Here is an 18,770-nt window from a genome sequence, read left to right as displayed (position 1 = left end):
CACCAGGTTTCAGCCCATCCCTCTTTAGGTTTCCCTCTTTAGAATTCTTTTTTAAGATTTCTCTGGTGTGACTCAGACACCGGTGAGCCAGATCCCCTCCAAGCTCCTGGGAGCCTTGACCGTGTTCTCTGAGTGATCTTGCTGAGGCCTGAGGTGCGGGGCTCCCACCTGACTGTCCCCCTGTTTGGGGTGGGCAGGTGCATTCTCAGCATGCAGCCGCTTCTCACTTAGGCTCTGCTCCTGATGCCAGCATCTGACTCTTGTTGCTGTCATGTGGGCTAAGCCCTGTAGAGTGGGGCATATACCTCCCTGTAGAACACAGCATCTTTCATTTGGGCTTTGGCGAAACTGAGATCAAAATAGTGGCATTTAACATCCCATTTAGGGGCACCTGGGTGACTCAACAGTTGAGCGTCTGCCTTCGGCTCGGGGCGTGACCCTGGGGTCCTGGGATCGAGTCCCACATCAGGCTCCCTGCAGGCAGCCTGCTTCTCCTCTGCCTGTGTCTCTGCCTCTCTCTGTGTCTCTCATGAATAAATAAATAAAATCTTTAAGAAAAATAAAATAAAATCCCATTTAGGGCTTCAGGGTGGCTCAGTCGGTTAAGCGTCTGTCTTCAGTCATGGTCCTGGGATCGAGCCCCACGCGGGGCCCCCTGTTCAGCAGGGAGTCTGCTTCTCCCTCTCCCTCTGCCTCTCCCCTCACTTGTGCTTTCTCTCTTGCTCACTCTTTCTCAAATGAATAAATAAAATCTTAAAAAAATAAAAACAAAAACATAAAATCTCCTTTAGCCCTTACCTGATCCCTAAGAGAGATACTGATCCTCCTTGATATTGCCTACATTTTACAGACGGGGACACTGAGGCATGGTGGTGGGGGGGATTATTCCATGTTCATGGTCACCCAGCTTTGTAGATGGTTCTCTGCTGAGAAGTCTATCACGGAGATCCAGGTGTAGAAGTTGAGGCTTGGATGAGGTTCCCAGCTTGCCCCAGGCTTAGGAGGCAGGCGCCCCAAGGAGGGGGCTGGTGGGGTGCTCCTGTGCACCCTCTGGCCCAGCAACCCAAGCAGAGGGCTCCAGACCCTGGTGACCCTGCTGCTAGAAGACCCTCTGTCTCTGTCCTGCATATGCTCCTCAGATGTAAATAATTTACAACGGCAACGGTTAGAGAGTGTGCTCGTGTGGGATGAACCCGATTCCCTTAATAACACTGCAGGCTTATATATAGCACGGTTCAGCAAGGGCCCACGTGCTCTCCAGGCCACAGCCCCCCGTCAGCAGCTCCACGGCCACCAGGGCACCGCAGCCGCGGGCCTGTGACTCACGCAAGGTCACCGGAGGTCAAGGGCAGCGCTTGGAATAGAAGCAGCTTCTCTTTCACAGGCTCTAAATGCCGGTGGCAGGAAGTTCCCTTTATGAATGCTGGGGAACAGCGGTCCCCAGATGCGTGGCGGTAGGTGTGCAGGGTTTCTCTAGCATAGAGGACGGGGGTGTGGCCTTGAGCTTGGCAGTTTTCATTTATAATGCATTCATCGTCTCTTTGTTTATTGCTTTTGGCAGAGGAGGCAAGTGCACGGTGGCTCAACCCAACGGTTGTAGGACAGAGTGAATTGGATTCTCTGAATGTTGATAAAAATGTGGGGGTTGACGAGTGACCTTCCCCGGGCAGTGTCACGGAGCAGAAAAGGCTCCTCATTCTAGCTCCGCGCTGCCCAGTGAAAGTACGACACCACCCGTGTGTCTAATTTTATTTATTTTTTTAAAAAAAGACTTTATTTATTTGAGAGAGAGAGAGAGAGAGCATGAGCGGCGGGGCGGAGCAGGGGGAGAGGGAGAAGCAGGCGGCCTGCTGAGCAGGGAGCCCGACAGGGGGCTCGACCCAGGACCCCGACAGCACGAGCTGAGCCGAAGGCAGACGCTCAACCGACTGGGCCACCCGGGGACCCCCACGTGTGTAATTTTAAAGTTTGAGCAGCTACGTTCAAACGATTTGGAAGAAACAGGTGAAATTTTATGCCATGTCTTATTTAGCCCAGTACAGCCCAAACAGTAATATTTCAACATGTCACCGATACAAACATTAGTGAGATATTTTGCAGCTTTTAGCCCTACTGAGTCTCGACGCCCAGCGGGCACGTGCTGTATCTACACTCCGGCCGTCTCAGTGCGCACTCGCCTGTGCATTTGCAGGGCTCCACGGAGAGCCGCTCGGGCCAGCGGTTCCCCACGGGACAGCGTGGCCTTGGGCCCTTTACTTACCTTTTCTAAAGCTCAGGGTCCGACCCGCCCCCGTGTGCAGGGCGGGACCGGGCCCCATCGCCACGTAGCCGCGAGGTCGTGCGTGTAGAGCGGCCTGCAGTTGGCGGCACTCAGTCCGTGCGCTCCTGACCCGGTTTCCCTCCTGTACCTGCCTCACCTGAACCGCCCACCTGCACGGGTGGCCCTCGGCCCTCGGCCCCTCCTTCCACGACGTTTCCTACCCCCGAGGCACCTGCGCGCTCGCTCCTTCCCCCGCTTCTCCGAAACCACGCGGGGGCAGGACACCTTCCTGGTCCCTTCCTGGCCCCTTCCGGCCCCGAGCGCGTTAAGGCAGCAGCCACCCCCCACCGCATGTCCCTGCCGTGACTGCCCCCGAGTGCTCCTCACCGTCACACCCGGAGCTGCCGCCCGGCCCAGTGCAAAGTGGCTCCGGGGCCCGCTGCTCGGGAAGGGCCTGCAGGTGGCCCCTCTCCTACAGGATCTGTCCGGGCCTCGGTGGTGAAGACGACCTCCGGCCTCCCCGGCTCCGCGGGACGTGTGTCCTTTGCTGTTGCAGCTCTGGTGACGCGCGGTCCATATTAGAACCCTCTTGCACGGGTGCGACCCCCCCAGGCATTGACTCTGGAGGGCAGGACCCCATTTCCCCGGCTCAGGGCGAGGTTGCGGGGTGGGCTGAGACTGTGAAAGGATAGAGGAGGGTTAGAGGGGTGAGCTGGGGGTCACTCTGGGTCTCGGGGCCCCCGGCGCCCCCCGGGAAGTGGGGAGCTGTCTGCACCTCGTGGGAAACTTGATCAGCATCTCGCGTGTACCGGGTGCCTGGCCACTGCCAAAGGATGTTTTCAACCCAAACGCGCAGTAGATGCCCCGGGGATGCCAGCCACGAGCCCCTCCTGTCCCCGGGGCCCTGGGGCGGCCGGGGTCTTCCTGGTCCCAGTGTCTGCCCGTAGACACTGAGGGAGCACCCAGAGCGGCCCTTGGTCTTGCTCAGCCAAGTGTCCGTGTCAGTGGGAGGCGCCTCTAGTTCTGTGGGTGACGGCGGGCTCCTAGGTCCACAGGGAGGTCAGGCTTCCTCCACGGAGCGCTCACCTCACCTGCTGGAGTGTAGACTGTGTCGCGGCCCCGGGGACGGAGGAGGCTCACGGGTGGCCACGTGCCCGCTGCCCAGCCGTGCGCTGGACAAGGCGCCTGGGTCAGCCAAGGTTCCCTTCTGCACGGGTGACCTTGGGCCCGGCGTCCCGTGTCTCAGGGCTGTCCTGGGCGTCGCACGGTGGTTTAGGCCGCCTCCCCGGGCCACGCACCACAAGCCAGCGGCGTCCTCCGCACGGTGACGCTGGAGATGTCCCCGGGGGAGCCACGTGCTGCCACGCGGAGGCGCTGGCTTAGATGGTTCGGGGGCGGACTCCTCGTGGGGCCAGGGGCTGAGGACTCACCCCTTGCACACGCGCACGCGGATACGCACCTTCCGCTTCTGGAAGCTGCCGGCTTGCAACTGACCTCTGGGCCGCGCCCCTCGCGACGCGGGTGTCGCTGTGCTGTGGCTCACCTGGGACCTCGGGGTCGCCTCCTGCATGGCCCCCATCCCTCAGCCTTCCCTCTCCCCTCCCTGCCAAGCACCTGTGACCTGAGGCTTGGATGCTCCACGGCGAGTCCTCTGGTCACAGGTGCTCCCCTCCCCACAGCCCTGCCTGGCCGCTCCGGGACCCGGTTCTGCCCTCGCTCATCTCGCTCGCCTTGCGCCCCTCCGATGTGACAGGTGCTAGGGCAGAGGCATCGAGGCCCGTCCTCTGTTCCGCCTGCTTCCGAGGCTAGGCGTCTGGCTTGCGCACGCGACACGTGAACAGCACAGTCTCCCCACGTGCCATGCTCTGTCTCTCCCTCCCCCCCGCCCCACAGAGAGACGCCGAGACCCAGGCAGAGGGAGAAGCAGGCTCCCTGCGGGGACCCTGATGCGGGACTCGATCCCGGGACCCCGGGGTCACGGCCTGGGCCTAAGGCAGACCCTCAACCCCTGCACCCCCGGGGGCCTCAGAGGTGCCAAGCTCTGAGTTAGAAATGACCCGGGTTCCTGTAAAGCCTAATGCACGTGACTGATGAGACATAGGAAGACATGTTAATGGCATTTTTTTCTTTCTCTTCTTTTTATTTTGTTTCTTTTTTTCTCCCTCTCTTTCTTTCCTATCTCCCCCCTTTATTTCATCCTTCCTTCCCCCCTCTCTCTCTCTCTCTCTCTCTCTCCTTCTTTCTCCTCAGGACTCCACAGAATGGAGCAAGAATGAGAGGAAAAAGGCAGGCAGAAAAGCATGAACTGGAGGTTTGTTGAGCTCCTCTACTTCCTGTTCGTATGGGGCCGTATCTCCGTGCAGCCCTCCCTCCAGGAACCAGCTGGGACGGACCAACATGTCTCCAAGGAGTTTGATTGGCTTATTTCAGACAGGGGGCCTTTCCACCACTCCAGGAGCTACCTGTCCTTTGTGGAAAGACACCGTCAAGGATTTACAACCAGATATAAGATATACAGGTAAGATCAGGGTTCAGCTTACGTCCGCGTTGTTCTTTCAGGGAGCGCTCCTGGGGTCGGGGGTGATAGGTGTGGGCCTCGCCGTGTGGACGCACACGTGGGCCGGGGGATCGCCCCCTCGCCATTGCACCTGGTGTGTGCACCTTGCGCAAGACATTGGCGAGGACGAGGGCAAGAGGGTATTGCTCACGTGTCCCAAATGGCGACTCGGTGCCAGGCCCGGACGGTGCCTACCGCGCTGGGTGCGCTGTCTCACTTAAGCCTTTGTCATAACCGCCGGGCGTAATTCTGTTTGTTTTCTCCATTTTACGCACGACGTAACCGATCCTCAGCTGGGGGGAGTCATCTGCCTAGAGTCACAGTCTGGACATGATAGGGCCGAGGTTCAAACTGGGTTTTGTCTGCATCCACAGTCATAGGGTTTTGCATCAGCCGCATCGGATAGAGGTAGTGTTGTTGGCAGGTGCTGTCAAGGTTCCAGTGTCCTACCCAAACGTCCTCTCACATCTGGAGCAAGGAGAGACACTCGATTTGCAACCTTTGCTCCAGCAGGTCTGAGCATCCCTCTTGGGGTGCCACTCGCCCAAAAAGGACTTACGCAGCTCTCTGCACTCCTATCTCTTTAGTTTTAAACCCTCTGCACTCAGAGTGCATTTTTGTGTTTCTTTCTCACTTAACTAGACACCTGTTGAGGGCATGACGTACAGAAATTCATTTCTGGATCCCTTGAGTGATTTTTGTTCTGCTGTGTGTTGGGAGCACACATTAAATGTTGTGGACTGAAAGGAGCTGGAGAATGCAAGAAGCCCTCGAGGGGTGCAGTCTTTGTCTTAGGGTCAAGGAAGAAGGGCACATTCTAACCCTCCTGGGCCAGTGAGAATGGGAGAGCTGGGAAGCATGGTGGGGCAGAGGACGCTGACCTGCTTCTGGGACGGCATGCGAGTAGGTCGCACGTCTTCTGTGTGTTTGTTATGAAAGTGGGCATGTCCCCCTTGCGCGTGTTGTGGCTTCATAGATCGGGGATGTGATTTTTACGCTGAATAGTGGCTGAGGTGGTGAAAGAGTTCCCAGACGAGCCTTCACGGGTGCTCAGTGTTCAGAGCGTTACTGGGGAAGGTGCCCTGGGGCCCGACGGAAAGCAGGAGCGCAAGGGATCATGGATATGGGGTGTGCAAGAAAGGGGAGAAGGAGCACAAGGATGAAAAATAAAGAGTGTTTCTTTCAAAAGAGAAGAATATCAGGATTTTAAAATATAGTTATTGATTCAAAAGACAGTCCACGGGAGAACTATTCTCAAGGACGACAGTTCTCTATTAAATTTCAAAGTTAGATCCTCAGCATAATTTCTTGGTGGAACCACAGCCACTGCTCCTCGTGGACACGCGTGAACCAAACGTGGGGTCCCACTGATTACTTGACAGAATGCATTGGTATCTGAAATCCCTGGCCCCGGGAAGGACACGGGCTGGGACAGAGGATTTAGGGGAATAGAACAAGTGGTGGAGAGCCAGGTGGGTTATCCGGTTGGTGTTTTGTCAGACAACAGAAGTGTCTCGGGTAGACATGTTGGCTTTCGGTTCCATGTGAGCCTCCTGAGGACGCCTTGAAGGTGGATGACTGGGGTTCACATTCCCATTTCAAAGACCAGAAGATGACCGACGTGAACAAAGTCATGGAGCCAAAACATGATGGATCCTGGACTGGAAACAAAGTCTAAATCCATAACCAACACCCGTGAATATGATAGAACTAAAAGCATCCATTCATTATTCATACATGTTTCTTTGCAGCCGCCGGATGCCTGCCCCTATGCTAGACCCCGGGGGTGGGTTGGCTTGATGATGAGGAGTAGTGATCTAACGCGACGGCTGTGCTTGGGTTTTCGAAGGGAGCCGTCGTGCATGGTAGATGATCAACATATGCTTGTGATAGCTGTTGAAATGACCAGGGCTCACATGGACACTCGGAGTAGACCGCAGACACGGACTGCTCAATAGTGGCAAGCTTTAATGGAGCACTTAGGATGTGCCATGAAAGGATGTCATTCACTCGGTCACAACAAGCTCTGTGAGCTGAGCACACCTCACTTTACAGATCAGAAAACCAGGACCTGGGGAGGCTGAGTGCATGGCCCCAGCTCGTCCACGTGGTAAGGAATGGAGCTGGGGTCCAAACGCCAACCTGCCTGACCCCAAAGCCCTCCTGCCAGCCATGGCTCCCCTGGCATGATGTCCAAACGTAGAGTGTCTCTGAGCTCTAGAAGGGCTCTTGCAAACATTTTTCCTGACGGCCACTTTATAAACATCTGGGGTTGGTTTTAGAGAGAGCTAAGAAGGGAAAGGTCGTTAATGAGGTGGAGGGTCAGGACATCTGGATACTAACTCCCGCATTCTGGGCACCGATCTTGTGACATTAGGATCCCACCTTCCTCATCCATCAAATGGTAACCTTGACGTCAGTGGTTTTCAACCTATGCTCTTTGAATTCTTGAGGACCAATTAAAGAAATCATAAAAGCCACTGTGGTGTGGGAAGGCAAGTAAAGCGGGTTTGGGGGGTGGTAACCAGGCTGCATCCCCGTGGGCTTCACACGGCACTTACACAAGAGAAGGTTTCACTCGTCTGCTCTCACGTTCCGATGTTCTCATGTTCCATATGCTTGCCTTTGGACCCCGCTGCTAAAGTAAACTGTGTCATCATCCAACAGGCTGATTTCTAGGACGCTTTCTAGTTCTAAAATTAAGTATGAGATTTAACCAAGGTCACGTGGTTAATTAAATGATGGAGTTCAACCCAGAAGTCAGGCCCCTGGTCATCTAGTTATTCCTTCCTTCCTTTATTTAATCCTCAAATAATTATTAAGCACCAGCTAGAGACCCAGCACTGTGTTTGGGGCAGCTGATACAATGATGAGTAAAACAAACATGGTCCCTGCTCTCCTAGGAGAGACTGACATTAATTACACACACACACACACACACACACACACACACAAAGTGCTACAAAGAAAAATGCAGGGTAGGAATGACTGGGACATCATTAATCCCATAAACGTTGATTTGGAACCCACCATGTGCAAAGATTAGGTGGGGTTCTAATCCTAACTGGCACATGGGCCAGTTAGTACGTGTCTACGTACTTATTTGCACGTGTGCCCACCCAGGCCAGGTTCAGACCAAGTAGGACGTGCTCATCAGGGCGGTTGTCCATGGTCACTCCGTCCTCATTGCATGCTACTATATTGAAACATGGAAGCATGTCTTCCGGTGATTTCCGGCGTGCCTTCCTGTGTGCTAATGCAGACGTAGCACGTTAAACACTTGACATTTGCTCCTGACAGCAAGGCTTTTCTCCAGGAACGTGCCACACTGTCTTGTGCTGGACAGCCAGCTTTAGCGAAGGGCCCTGGCCCTCAGGGTCTGGCCAAGTTCCCCGCTCTGTGAACCCAGGCTGGGCCCCAGGGTGATCTGGAAGCTTCAGAAAGATCCCGAGGGGAGTCTCCTCTCCTCACTTAAGTGGGTTAAGGGCCTTTCTTTCCTCATGCATATGCACACGGAGGCTGGTTTCAGCTCATAGACTGACGGTGGGGAGTGGGAGCCACTAGCAAGGAGGGGAAGCTTTTCCGTCAAATCCCAGCAGAAGCCTTCTCTCCTGTTGCCTCACAGGCCAAGCACTAAGGTGGGTGCAAGCCGTGGTTTAGGTGCACGAGGCACACACTGCGTCGTGCGCGTGTCTGGGCTGACACATGGAGGCGGTGCGATTTTCTGTGTGCACCTGCCCACATCATTGATCTTGCAGTCAGGGAACCTGGGCGCGGGGCCGCCCCTTCGGCCTCCTTCATGCGGGCTTTTGGCCCACATAGTGGAGCTTTCGGAGCTTCTATTTCCTCATCTGTGAAATGAGAGTGTTAGCTAGGGCGGTCTTCAAGGTCCTGGCCTTTTCTGAAATTCTGTGATGCCGTGAAATATTGTCCCCTGGAGGTCTAGCCTGGGGTGGCGGAGAGGACCCGACTTGGAATCGGGACACTCACTCGGGCTTTGTTTATTTTGGAGCGACTTTCTAGCTTTCTCAGCCTGGGCCATGGCATCCGGACATCCTTCACTCGTAGGACTGACACCACTCCTATGCCGTGAGCTGTGCCAGGATTCGGTCACACAGGTGGGGCCGAAAGGAGACAATGGAGTGAGCGTGCACACAAACCCAAACACACGCGCAGCAGTATCCACCAAACTCAGGGTGGAGGGTGGAGGGTCGAAGCAAAACAAGAATCCATAAGCAAATGGTTATCATCCCATGGATAGGGATGGACAGGGGAGTGCTCCGGCGCCCACTTTACTCCTCGGCAGGAAGGGGCAGTGGCGGCTCTCCTACCTACCAGGTCCGATGAGGTACAGGTCACCTGAGAATGCTTTGCACCGTTTAAATGTTCTTCTGTTTGCAATTTTTTTTTTTTCCCATTAAGGTTCTAAATCATCATTCGAATAAAATCATTGATTTTCACTTTCTGCTAAGCCCGTACATAGGTTAGTCATTAAATACTCCCCTCCATTCTGGGAGGGGAGATGCTCTGATTGTCCGTATCATTATGAATTTAAAAAGTTAAGGCGCCAAGAGGTGAGGCAAATTGTCCACGTCACACATCTGAGAAGTGGCAGGGCTGGGACTCAGAAGGGGGCCTCTGAGAACCAAATGCTGAGAAACTCCCTTTGCCCCTGGGCAAGTTATGACCTCCCGGAGGCTCAGGCTTCTCGTTTGCAAAATTAAGGGCCTATGAAATGCCTCCTGTGCTTGAGGTGAGAAATACCTCTGCTCTCAAACACCTAGAGCTGGGAATTTTGCAGGACCTGTGTAAATTCCAGTTTACCCCTTTACCTCAGACAGCTGATGGCATTACTAGAAATTACTTCATTTGTTCTCGAGATAATTTAGAAATTATTTTGGTCTCTTAATAGTTGCTACTAAAAAAAAAAGGAAAGAAAGAAAGAAAAAAAGTCAGTTTTGTCCAAAATTGTTTCCTGCCTTTTTTGTGTTTTATTTTGTGTTTATTTTCTCCTGACTTTGAACTCATCAGTAATTGCAAAATGCAGCAGTTACATGAGAGGTGGTTTCATATTGAGTGGTTTTCCCTGCAGGTTGCTGAGCAAGTGGTTTGCGGCTCATGGTGTGCCTTCCTCTGAGCCCTGAATGAGTACCTGAAAGTTGAGTGTAAATCAAATCTTGGGAAACCGAGTCTGATTGCCTAACCGTCTTGCACTTTTATTTCAGACTTGCATGAATCTCAGTTCTAATCTGATATCTTAATGGTTCCCTGATGTATTTCACAAAAATATCCACAGTAGGTTTTGTGGTAAAGCTCGTAGCTTTGTGGCTGAATGAATGGGGCCGGGGCTGGAGGGTCGGTCTCCCGGAGCTGAATGAGATGTGGTCATTATCCAGAAGTCATTGGAGAGTGTCTGTTGGGGATGCAGGTACGCAGACGCCGGGCACCGGGGGGCCTATACGTGCGAGGGAGCCGGGGCTGACTTCAAGGAGCTTACAGACACGCGGCCGCAAGGGACAAGTCCACTGCGAGCTCTCCCCGGATGCTTCGGGCTGGACCTGAAAGGACACCCCAGCCCCCTGGATTCCAGATGGACTCTGAGCATCTCACGGCACAAGGGTTGCGTGTCTACCAGGGCAGGGAAACTCAGTCCAGATGGGCACCTCTTGACGAAGGCTACACAGATCTCTAGTTCAACGCGGTGTCCAAAGCTGTGTTCTGGAATCACAACCAAAAGAGATCCCAGAGTCCAATAAACAGCGACGACGACGGTAAGTGAGTCGCGAGCATCGGACGCTTACCAAGTGCCCAGCGTGCGCGCAGTGTGCATACACGTTATTCCAACCGACTGATCCTCCCAGCCATGCCGTGCGCTAGGATTTATTATTTTCTCCGCTTATAAAACTTGTCCCAGGAGGGAGAGCTTGTTTCTGGGAGGATGGGATGTGGTGTAGGCAAGTGGATTGCAGAGACTGTGTTTAGCTGTTGCTTCCTAAACGTTATGTGAATGTGCGTGCGTGTGCGTGTGCGTATTAGTAAGACGTGACCCAACCTCTCTGACCACACAGCCTCTTGTTCTCATGGGTTTGGGAATTCTGGAGAGCACTTGTAAGGAGTTGCTGGCTCTACCTGGCTTTGAGTGCTCCCCCTTGGGACACCAGGCTGTGTCAAAGGACTCTCAAAGGGACACCTCTTTCCTTAAAAAGCTGGCATTTGGGGGAGGAAGCCACCCTACTGGCCGAGCTTTCGCTTTGAACACTTTGGTCTACGTCTCCCAGACCCTGGGAAGGAATCCACAGCCTCACGTTCCCTGCCTTCTCTCTCTGTTTCCCTTTGCATTTCCTGAATTTCTGTGCTCCTATTTCGTACTCCTGAATCTGGCATTCCAGCCTGTTGTGTAGGGATAGGGACTCAACACCCAGAGGGACGGTAGAGGAGGGAGGTGAGACCTTGATTCATTATTGCAAAGAAGCAGCTGCCCAGTCGAATCACCTGCAGGGCTTTCTAAACAATACCAATGCCTGGGTCCTTCCTCTGAGATTTTGATTTAATTGGTGTAGGATGGACAGGATGACCACTGACCTAGGACGATGATTGCCAATCAGGGGTGATTTTGCTTGCCCAAGGGACCTTCGGAAATGTCCAGGGGGCATCTGGGTTGTCACAGTTGGTTGTGGAGGGGGTTGCTACTGGCATCTAATGGAGCGAGGCCAAGGACCACCCTGCGATGTACAGACAGCCCTCGGCACCAAAGCATCACCTGACACGCAATGTCAGGAGTGGGGAGGTCGGGAAATCTGCTCTAGAGCAAGTTGTTTTGGAAAAAAAAAGGAAACAGGGTGGTGAGAAGGAAATTAGAATAAATGGTCTTAGATTTTGGCCTCCCTGAGTTTGAATTGGAGTGGTCGCGGAATAGGCATCCGTGGAATGGCCGGGCTCCCAAACAGCCTGGCTGCGGGACCGAAGGGCAGGGGATTTTGCTGTTTCAGGACATGGCCTCGGAGCAGAGGGGAAGTCAATGCCCTCAGGAAGGTGAGCCAGGTTGTCCCCCCTGCTGCACAGAGGCAGTATTTAAGGGAAACGGGTTCCCCTCACCAGGGGAAAAAAAAAAAAATCTCCATTCCTTCAGGAGATGTGGGAAATCTGGTGGGTTTCTCTTCTTCTGACTATAGAATTCCTTAGGAAGCAAGATGTTTATGCTCCATTTCTAGGTTCCATGCACATGGCCTGAATCCCTAACAACCAATTTAGACCCGAGTGGTTAACAGATAACTTTCCATCCCTTTAGAGCCCAGTAGGCATGAAAGAAGAGGAGAATGGGACAATGTCTCAGGTCTGTAGTTGTCATTTTCAGCCACTTAGAGGCTGGCGTCACTGGTGAGAACCACGACCCTCCCCCTAGATTATCCCTCATTTAATCCCAATTTCTGATCAGGTTCTCCCTGAAGAGAGAGGGATGGGGAAGGATAGACAGCAAACGTCTTTCGGGCCACTTGGCATCAATGCAAAGATAACGTGTTGTGTTGATTATTTAAAATGGATCTCCCGCTCGCAGGAGCAGTAGCCTCACTGCTCCCAGATGGGTGTCTCCGCTGTGCTCTGCCGCTCGCTCCCATGACTTCGTGAGCCGCACGCCTGAGTTCGCTTCAGTCGTGGCCGAGCAATCGCCCAGCTTGGGCCGGGGGCGAGCTCTGACAGTGGACAGGCTTGCATGGCCTCCCCCGTGGAGGGACAGGCACGGAGCTTGGCCTCCGTTAGGAGAATGTGGAGGAGCAGAGCGGCCGCCCTTGCGGTGTCAGACCCCAAGCAGGCACGGAGGGCCCGGATCGGCGACCTGGAGCGCCAGCACTTACTCGCTCCTCCGAACTCTTCCCCACCAAGCTCTGCGTCGGAAGAGGAGGCCTTGGAGGAGTCTGAGGTGTCCCGGGGGAAGCTGACCAGAAGACAGATAAGCCCAGGGCCTGCCCGGAGTTTCCCGGCTGGACCCCGTCCTTGGGGCCCTGTGTGTGGACGGGGAGGGGGACGTCCTCTAGCTTCGGGGCCGTGCCGGGGGAAGGATGGGGAGGAAAAGACAAGTCTAAGAAGCCATCCTAGAGGAACAGGTATTGGACTTAGTCTTCAGGGAGGATTAGGAATTCATGAGACGACGGTGGGAGAAAAACAGGCCAGGCCGACAGAGTAGTGCCTGCATCAGCAAGAGGCGGGGAAAAGCCTGGGTGTGTGCGTGTGTGTGCACGCGTGTATTTTGACTAGAGGTGATGCAGGACGGAGGGAAGCCGGACGGATCACAGCTTGGAGGCAACAGTGAAAGAAATTCCAACTGGCAAATTGATGTCAACCAAACTCAAACTCCTAGCTAATTGTGAGACTATTCCTACCAAATACTCTAAATAATATTCCCCGATACCTATTTGGAGCAACGTTTTCTCTTTCTTTCATTTCCGTGTTTCGTTTCTCCACCCTAACTCATGCTTCGGAATTTTTTTTTTACGTTGACGCTTAATAATAAACTTATGCAGATGTATGATCAAGATGAAAATTCATGAAAAAATACTTAACCCTATACATGTGATATCTTTTGATATTTTGTAGTCTATTCCACTCTTCTCCTTTTCTAAGATTTTATTTATTTGAGAGAGAGAGAGAGGAAAAAACCCCATGAGCAAGGGAGGGGCAGAGGGAGAAGCAGACTCCCCGCTGAGACGCGGGGCTCCATCCCGGGACCCCAAGATCATGACCTGAGCCAAAGGCAGACACTTAACCAACTGAGCCACCCCGGCACCCCTGTTGTATTCCATTCTACTACCGCTATTCTTTTCCAACTTATTATTTTTATTTTTAAAAAATATTTTATTTATTTACTCATGAGAGACACAGAGAAAGGCAGAGACCCAGGCAGAGGGAGAAGCAGGCTCCCTGCGAGGAGCCCAATGCGGGACTGGATCCCGGGACCCGGGGTCACGGCCTGGGCCAAAGGGAGATGCTCAACCACTGAGCCCCCCAAGTGCCCCCAATTTGCTTATTTTTTAAGATGCGGCTCCCCACCAACTGAAGCGGTTGCAGCCTGCACCAGTGGAGCGGGTTGTGCGGCGGCCTCGAGCGCGCAGTGATTGGGGCTCGGGTCTGGGGTGTGGAACCCGTGTCTCTCCGGATCCAGGCCAGGGGGAAGCACCGATGGGCTTGCGACAGGAGACTGCCGTGGTCTAATGATGCGTCAGAAGTCTCGCCAGGACAGAATGCGGGAGGGAAGTCAGGAGCAGGGGTCCCGGCGCCGGGCGGGGGCGGGAGTCCCGGGGGCAGAGGGGAGCGCGGAGCCCAGACGGAGGCCGGGAAGGTGGGCATCGGCACCTCCGAGCCCCGCTGGGCGCCACCCAGGGCCAGCTCCTGCAGCTCCCTTCTGGGCTGCACCCAGGCCTACCTGCCCCGTCCATCCTTGGCACCCTGTGGCCGCATGCTTCTTCTTTTTCTTTTTCTTTTTCTTTTTTTTTTTTAATGTACAATTCAACGGCCGCTGGATACCTTTGTACCCCTTATGAAAGGAACCCGAATCCCCAGGCTTCTGCCTCCCGGCGATTTCTTTATGTCTCAAGGCCTTCCTTCTGGGCATGAGAATTACTGAGGCTCATTAGCGCTGGGCTCCCGGACTGGCTTGGAGGGAAGCCTTGCATCCCACCCCCTATCTCCGACCTGGCTTGTTCTGCAAACCTCTGCACCCCTCGATGGAAACCTCCAGCCCCGTGTCAGTGTCGAAGCTTATGTGAACCTAAACCCGCCGCCATCCCCGAGCCATGCACGGCCAAGTCTTGAGACCCGGGCGGACCTTGGTTCGAAGCCTGGTTGTGCCATTTCCCACCTGTGAGGTCCTGCGTATGTTCTTTGATCCTCTTGACCGCAGCTTCTCCACCCGTAAAACGGGGATACATCCTGTAACTGTTGTAAAGATTCAAGAGGAGAACATATGATCATATTTAGCACAGAGCAAGTGCTTGGGGACTGGTCGTTTAGTAAATCTCGGAGGCACCGTTCGCTGGAAATTCAGCAACGGGGACTCCCGGGCGGTTTGCAGGAGGCCTTCAGCCGCAAGAGAGGAGCTCGGTCCGGGCGCCCTAGATGAGGTGCCTTCGGACGGCAGCGTTGGCCTCATCCTTAGACCAAGAGGACGTTTGCTTGAGGAAGAGAAAAAGGAAGAGCAAGATTTCTGATGCCCTGAGGCGCGTATGGCAGGAATCCAGAGGCCTGCCTGCCGACAGGTGTCCTTACTACCAGCGCGCACCGACTCCTATAAACAGTACGCGCCCCCTGATTTGCAAGCGTCTAATTTATTAATCAGCCCAGGTGATGGGAGCCTCCTGTGACATCCCAGCTCCCAGTTCCCGCTGCACGGTGCCCGCCAGGTTGTCTTTGATGTGCGATGCTCCGGAGACGTCCTTCCCCCCACGCGCGGCTCTCCACGAGCACCTTCCGGCCACCAGCTGCATTTCAGAACGGGGTTTATCAGTGGGGTGCAGGGGGACAGCCTCCATTCCGAGCGCTGGGGACATGCTCTGGGACTCTAGCATGACATCCAGTTTTAGATCCTACGTAATAGGGGCTGTGGTTTGTGTGAGGAAGAAGGGACTGAGTGCAGAGGATACGGCGTCTCTGGCACTGCTGAATGGCTTGGGCTGGTCTGATTTGGGAAGGAATCGCCCCCCACCCCCGTGCATCAAGGCGACACATCTTGGTGGAGCCTCTACCTTGTGCAGGAACTGAACGAGCCTCTGACGCCAACGAGGCAACACTCCTCTGCGCCTGTAAGAGCACCCTAGGGTGGCTGGCGAGAGACGGGCACGAAGGCGTCAAATCGCCCCTCCCACGAGGAGTGCTGGGGAGACGGAGACACAAAGAAGGGGCATCGGACGTGGGCCTGCAGCGTGAAGCAAGGATTTCAAGAAGAGGATATTTTTTGAGTCGGGGGTTAGGTCATGGGGCTCGGTGTACATTATATAAAAGGCCTTGCACTTTCTTGATCCTAAAGTGGTGCCTTCCACACTTCCTCACTTCAGGATGCTCCCAGTGATCTTGTCATGGTTCCCCATAGGCCGGGGAAATACAAATTCTCTTTATGGAGTAGTTGGGTCTGAACAACTTAATGCAATATGTGCGTCCCCGGAAGTTTAGAGGCCATTTGAAAAGTGATGCATGCAAACCTGAAGAAAAGGCCGTATTTTAATTTCATTCCTAAATAACCACTGTTTCTACTTCTTAATCTTTGCCGTTGGATCCTGCCGCCCCCATTTCCTGTTCCTCATTCGTTTGTCTGCAGTGCTCTGTAGTCCTGCCAAAAGCCCACCTTAGCGAGGACGTGCCATATGAACGGAGTCGATGTGTTTTAATGCTGAAACTGTAAACTACTTCAGGTTGGTGGTTTTGTGATGCCCAATACATGTCAGGTATCCTTCATTCCTCCTGAACATTTGCAATATGCCCTGTGCCCCTGTGAGGTTGCTTTGGTGCCCTGTAGCCCCTCACACACAAGTGGGGAACCACAGGTCCCAAGGACAACGGGGAGGATTTTGGAGAAAATCCTCTGATCCTTTTTCAGAGGATTTTGCCCGGATGCAGAACATGTCACATTGTCATCGTAGAAAGGTGACTCCTGCTAAAAAGGAGAGAATGGAGGGGCACTTGGGGGGCTCAGTCAGTGAAGCATCTGCCTTTGGCTCATGATCCCTAACATCAGGCTCCCTGCTCAGCGGGGAGTCTGCTTCTCCCTCCCTCCCTCCCCCTGCTGATTCTCTCTCTCTCTCTCTCTCTCAAATAAATAAAGTCTTTAAAAAATATAAGTAAAATGGAGAGAATGGATTGAAGGAGAGAAGCTGAGAGAGGGTACAAAATGTATGGCAGTGAACCAAGTAAGAGAGGAGCGTGTCTTGGGCTAAAGTAGCATCAGTGGGGACTTGAGAGCCATGTATTTTTAATTTTTAATTTGAAATAGGCACGAAGTTGCAAAGACAGTCTAGAGAGGTCTCGGGTAGCTTTCTCCAGTTTCCCTCCATGCTTGCCTCTCCATAACCTCAAAAGCTGGAGACTGATACAGGAACAGGGTATGTGTATCCTTCTGTGTCATTTTACCGCACGTGTGGATCCACGTAACCACCACCACCACCACCACCGAGACCAGAGGAGTTCCATCACCGCAAAGATCCACCATCACACCTTCCCCTCCTCCCCTACCATCCCTAGCCCCTGACAGCCACTGCTCTGTTTCCCGGCTCTATGATGTCATCATTTCAAGAATGTCATATAAATGAAATTAGGACTTGAGATACTTTAAGGAGTTGGAAGACTCACTATTGGAATCTGAAGGATGACAAGCAGGGAAGACTCAAGAATCAAGGGTCATGGCAAGATCATACCTTCCGTGTTGAATCACTGGATCTAGGTTAAATAGGTAAAAAGAGGAAGGGGGACAGTTTTTTTTTTTTTTCACTTGGTCAGTTGTGTGGGTGTTGGTGCTTTTCATCAAGACAGGCAGCCCTGTAAGGCAAGGACACTTTGGGGCTGTGTATGACTGAAGGTGATGAGTCAGCTCTGCAAATGTTAAATTTAAACTAGCTGTACCATCCAAATAGAGACTTGGTAAGCAGTTGTAGAAATGGTTCTGACCCTTGGGCAAAAAATTACGGTATTTGGGGCCATCAGGTTACGAGTCGTTGCAGATGTCTCTGAGGATGTGTTCACTCCGGAGAGCTTGAGTTGTGAAGCAGAGGACTGGCCAGTGGGGTGGGTACGGGGCAAGCTGGGGACGTCTGCTACCACGGAGGCCAAAACAAATGAATGCTTTAAGAAGGAAGGTGCGGGGTCTCAGGGGCCATGGTTTCTGATGGAGAACAGAAAGTAGAACCTGAAAATAGCTTTTTGTGTTTAAAATCTTGACCTCGGGGAGAGATGTTTAAATAGGATGTTGAGGACCGGAGCCAGATTGCAGTGAGTTGAGAAGAAAGTGAGAAGCAAGGGAGTACACTTTTTTCTTTTCTTTTTTTTTTTCCAAGAAGCATAACAAGAAAGGGAGCAGAGATGTGAAATAAAGAGAAGAGCTTTTGCTGTTGTTCTTTGGCTTCTAAAGGAGGAGACCATTAAGGGAGAGGCTGATGCTGAGGGTCTGAGTGGGGTTATCGGGGCTGGAGAATTCCTGAAGAGGCAGGGAGGGAGGCAGTCAGAGAGGGAGGGAAGGGGGGGCAGCTTTCAGCTGGAACAGGAAGAAAGGAAAGAGAGGGTGTGGGTGCAAATAGATTGATTTCACTCAGATCTGAAAGGGACTTGCGATGGCCTCTGTTCTTTTTGTGAACCACGATGTGAAACCAATCTCTGAGCAAGGGGGCTTTGGGGAGTGCCAAAAGGGTTTGTAGTGTTTTGACATCCTTAGTCTGCTGAATGGTAGAAGGATCTGATTAAGGGAATACAATAGCATCACCAGGAAGCCCTGAGGGCTCTGATGACGCGGGTAACCATCCATCGATAATGGCTGTAGCCTGTTCTCCAAAAGAACTGAAGGTTCAAGGGAAGAGTGAAGATGGTGTTTGTAGGTTCAAACGGGATGGGGGTTTGCCAAGGGGATAAGATGGAAGAACAGTTGGGTAAAGGCATTAAGAGTATTGGACGGAAGCGATGCAGGGGTGGAGCGTTGGCCCCAAGTCCATCCAGAAGGACGAGAAGACAGTAGATCACAGAGAAAGGGCAAGGAGATCCTCGCGGGTCTGGAGGTCTCGAAGAGGTAGGGAGCTGATGTCGTGACGGACGGGTCCAAGGCTGGAACGTTTCCATACGACATGTCAGAGTTAGAGGGGCTTTGGGAAATGACACGTCCTAGGAGTGACCGTGGGAGGATGGAGGGGCTGGAGGAGGTGGGGGATGGAGGTCACTGGGCTGGAGCAGATCCGGGGATGGGGGTATCGGCTGGTAGGCAGCCGG

General features: G+C 53.4%; 1 protein-coding gene across 2 annotated transcripts in view; it reads left to right on the top strand.

Moving 5' to 3' along the window:
* BRINP1 (BMP/retinoic acid inducible neural specific 1) overlaps nt 1-18,770 on the top strand; it is a 167,624-nt gene that overhangs the window by 44,104 nt on the left and 104,750 nt on the right. For both annotated transcript variants that reach the window (XM_077913104.1, XM_077913103.1), the window contains one exon: nt 4,511-4,778. In XM_077913104.1, the coding sequence (XP_077769230.1) occupies nt 4,561-4,778 (218 nt within the window). In that variant the 5' untranslated portion in view covers nt 4,511-4,560. The remainder of the gene's footprint in view (nt 1-4,510; nt 4,779-18,770) is intronic.

This window comes from Canis aureus, chromosome 10 (assembly GCF_053574225.1).
Source record: "Canis aureus isolate CA01 chromosome 10, VMU_Caureus_v.1.0, whole genome shotgun sequence".
NCBI classification, from domain to species: Eukaryota; Metazoa; Chordata; class Mammalia; order Carnivora; family Canidae; genus Canis; species Canis aureus.
The sequence above is the reverse complement of the archived record's forward strand: the minus strand, read 5'-3'. Positions and strand labels throughout refer to the sequence as shown.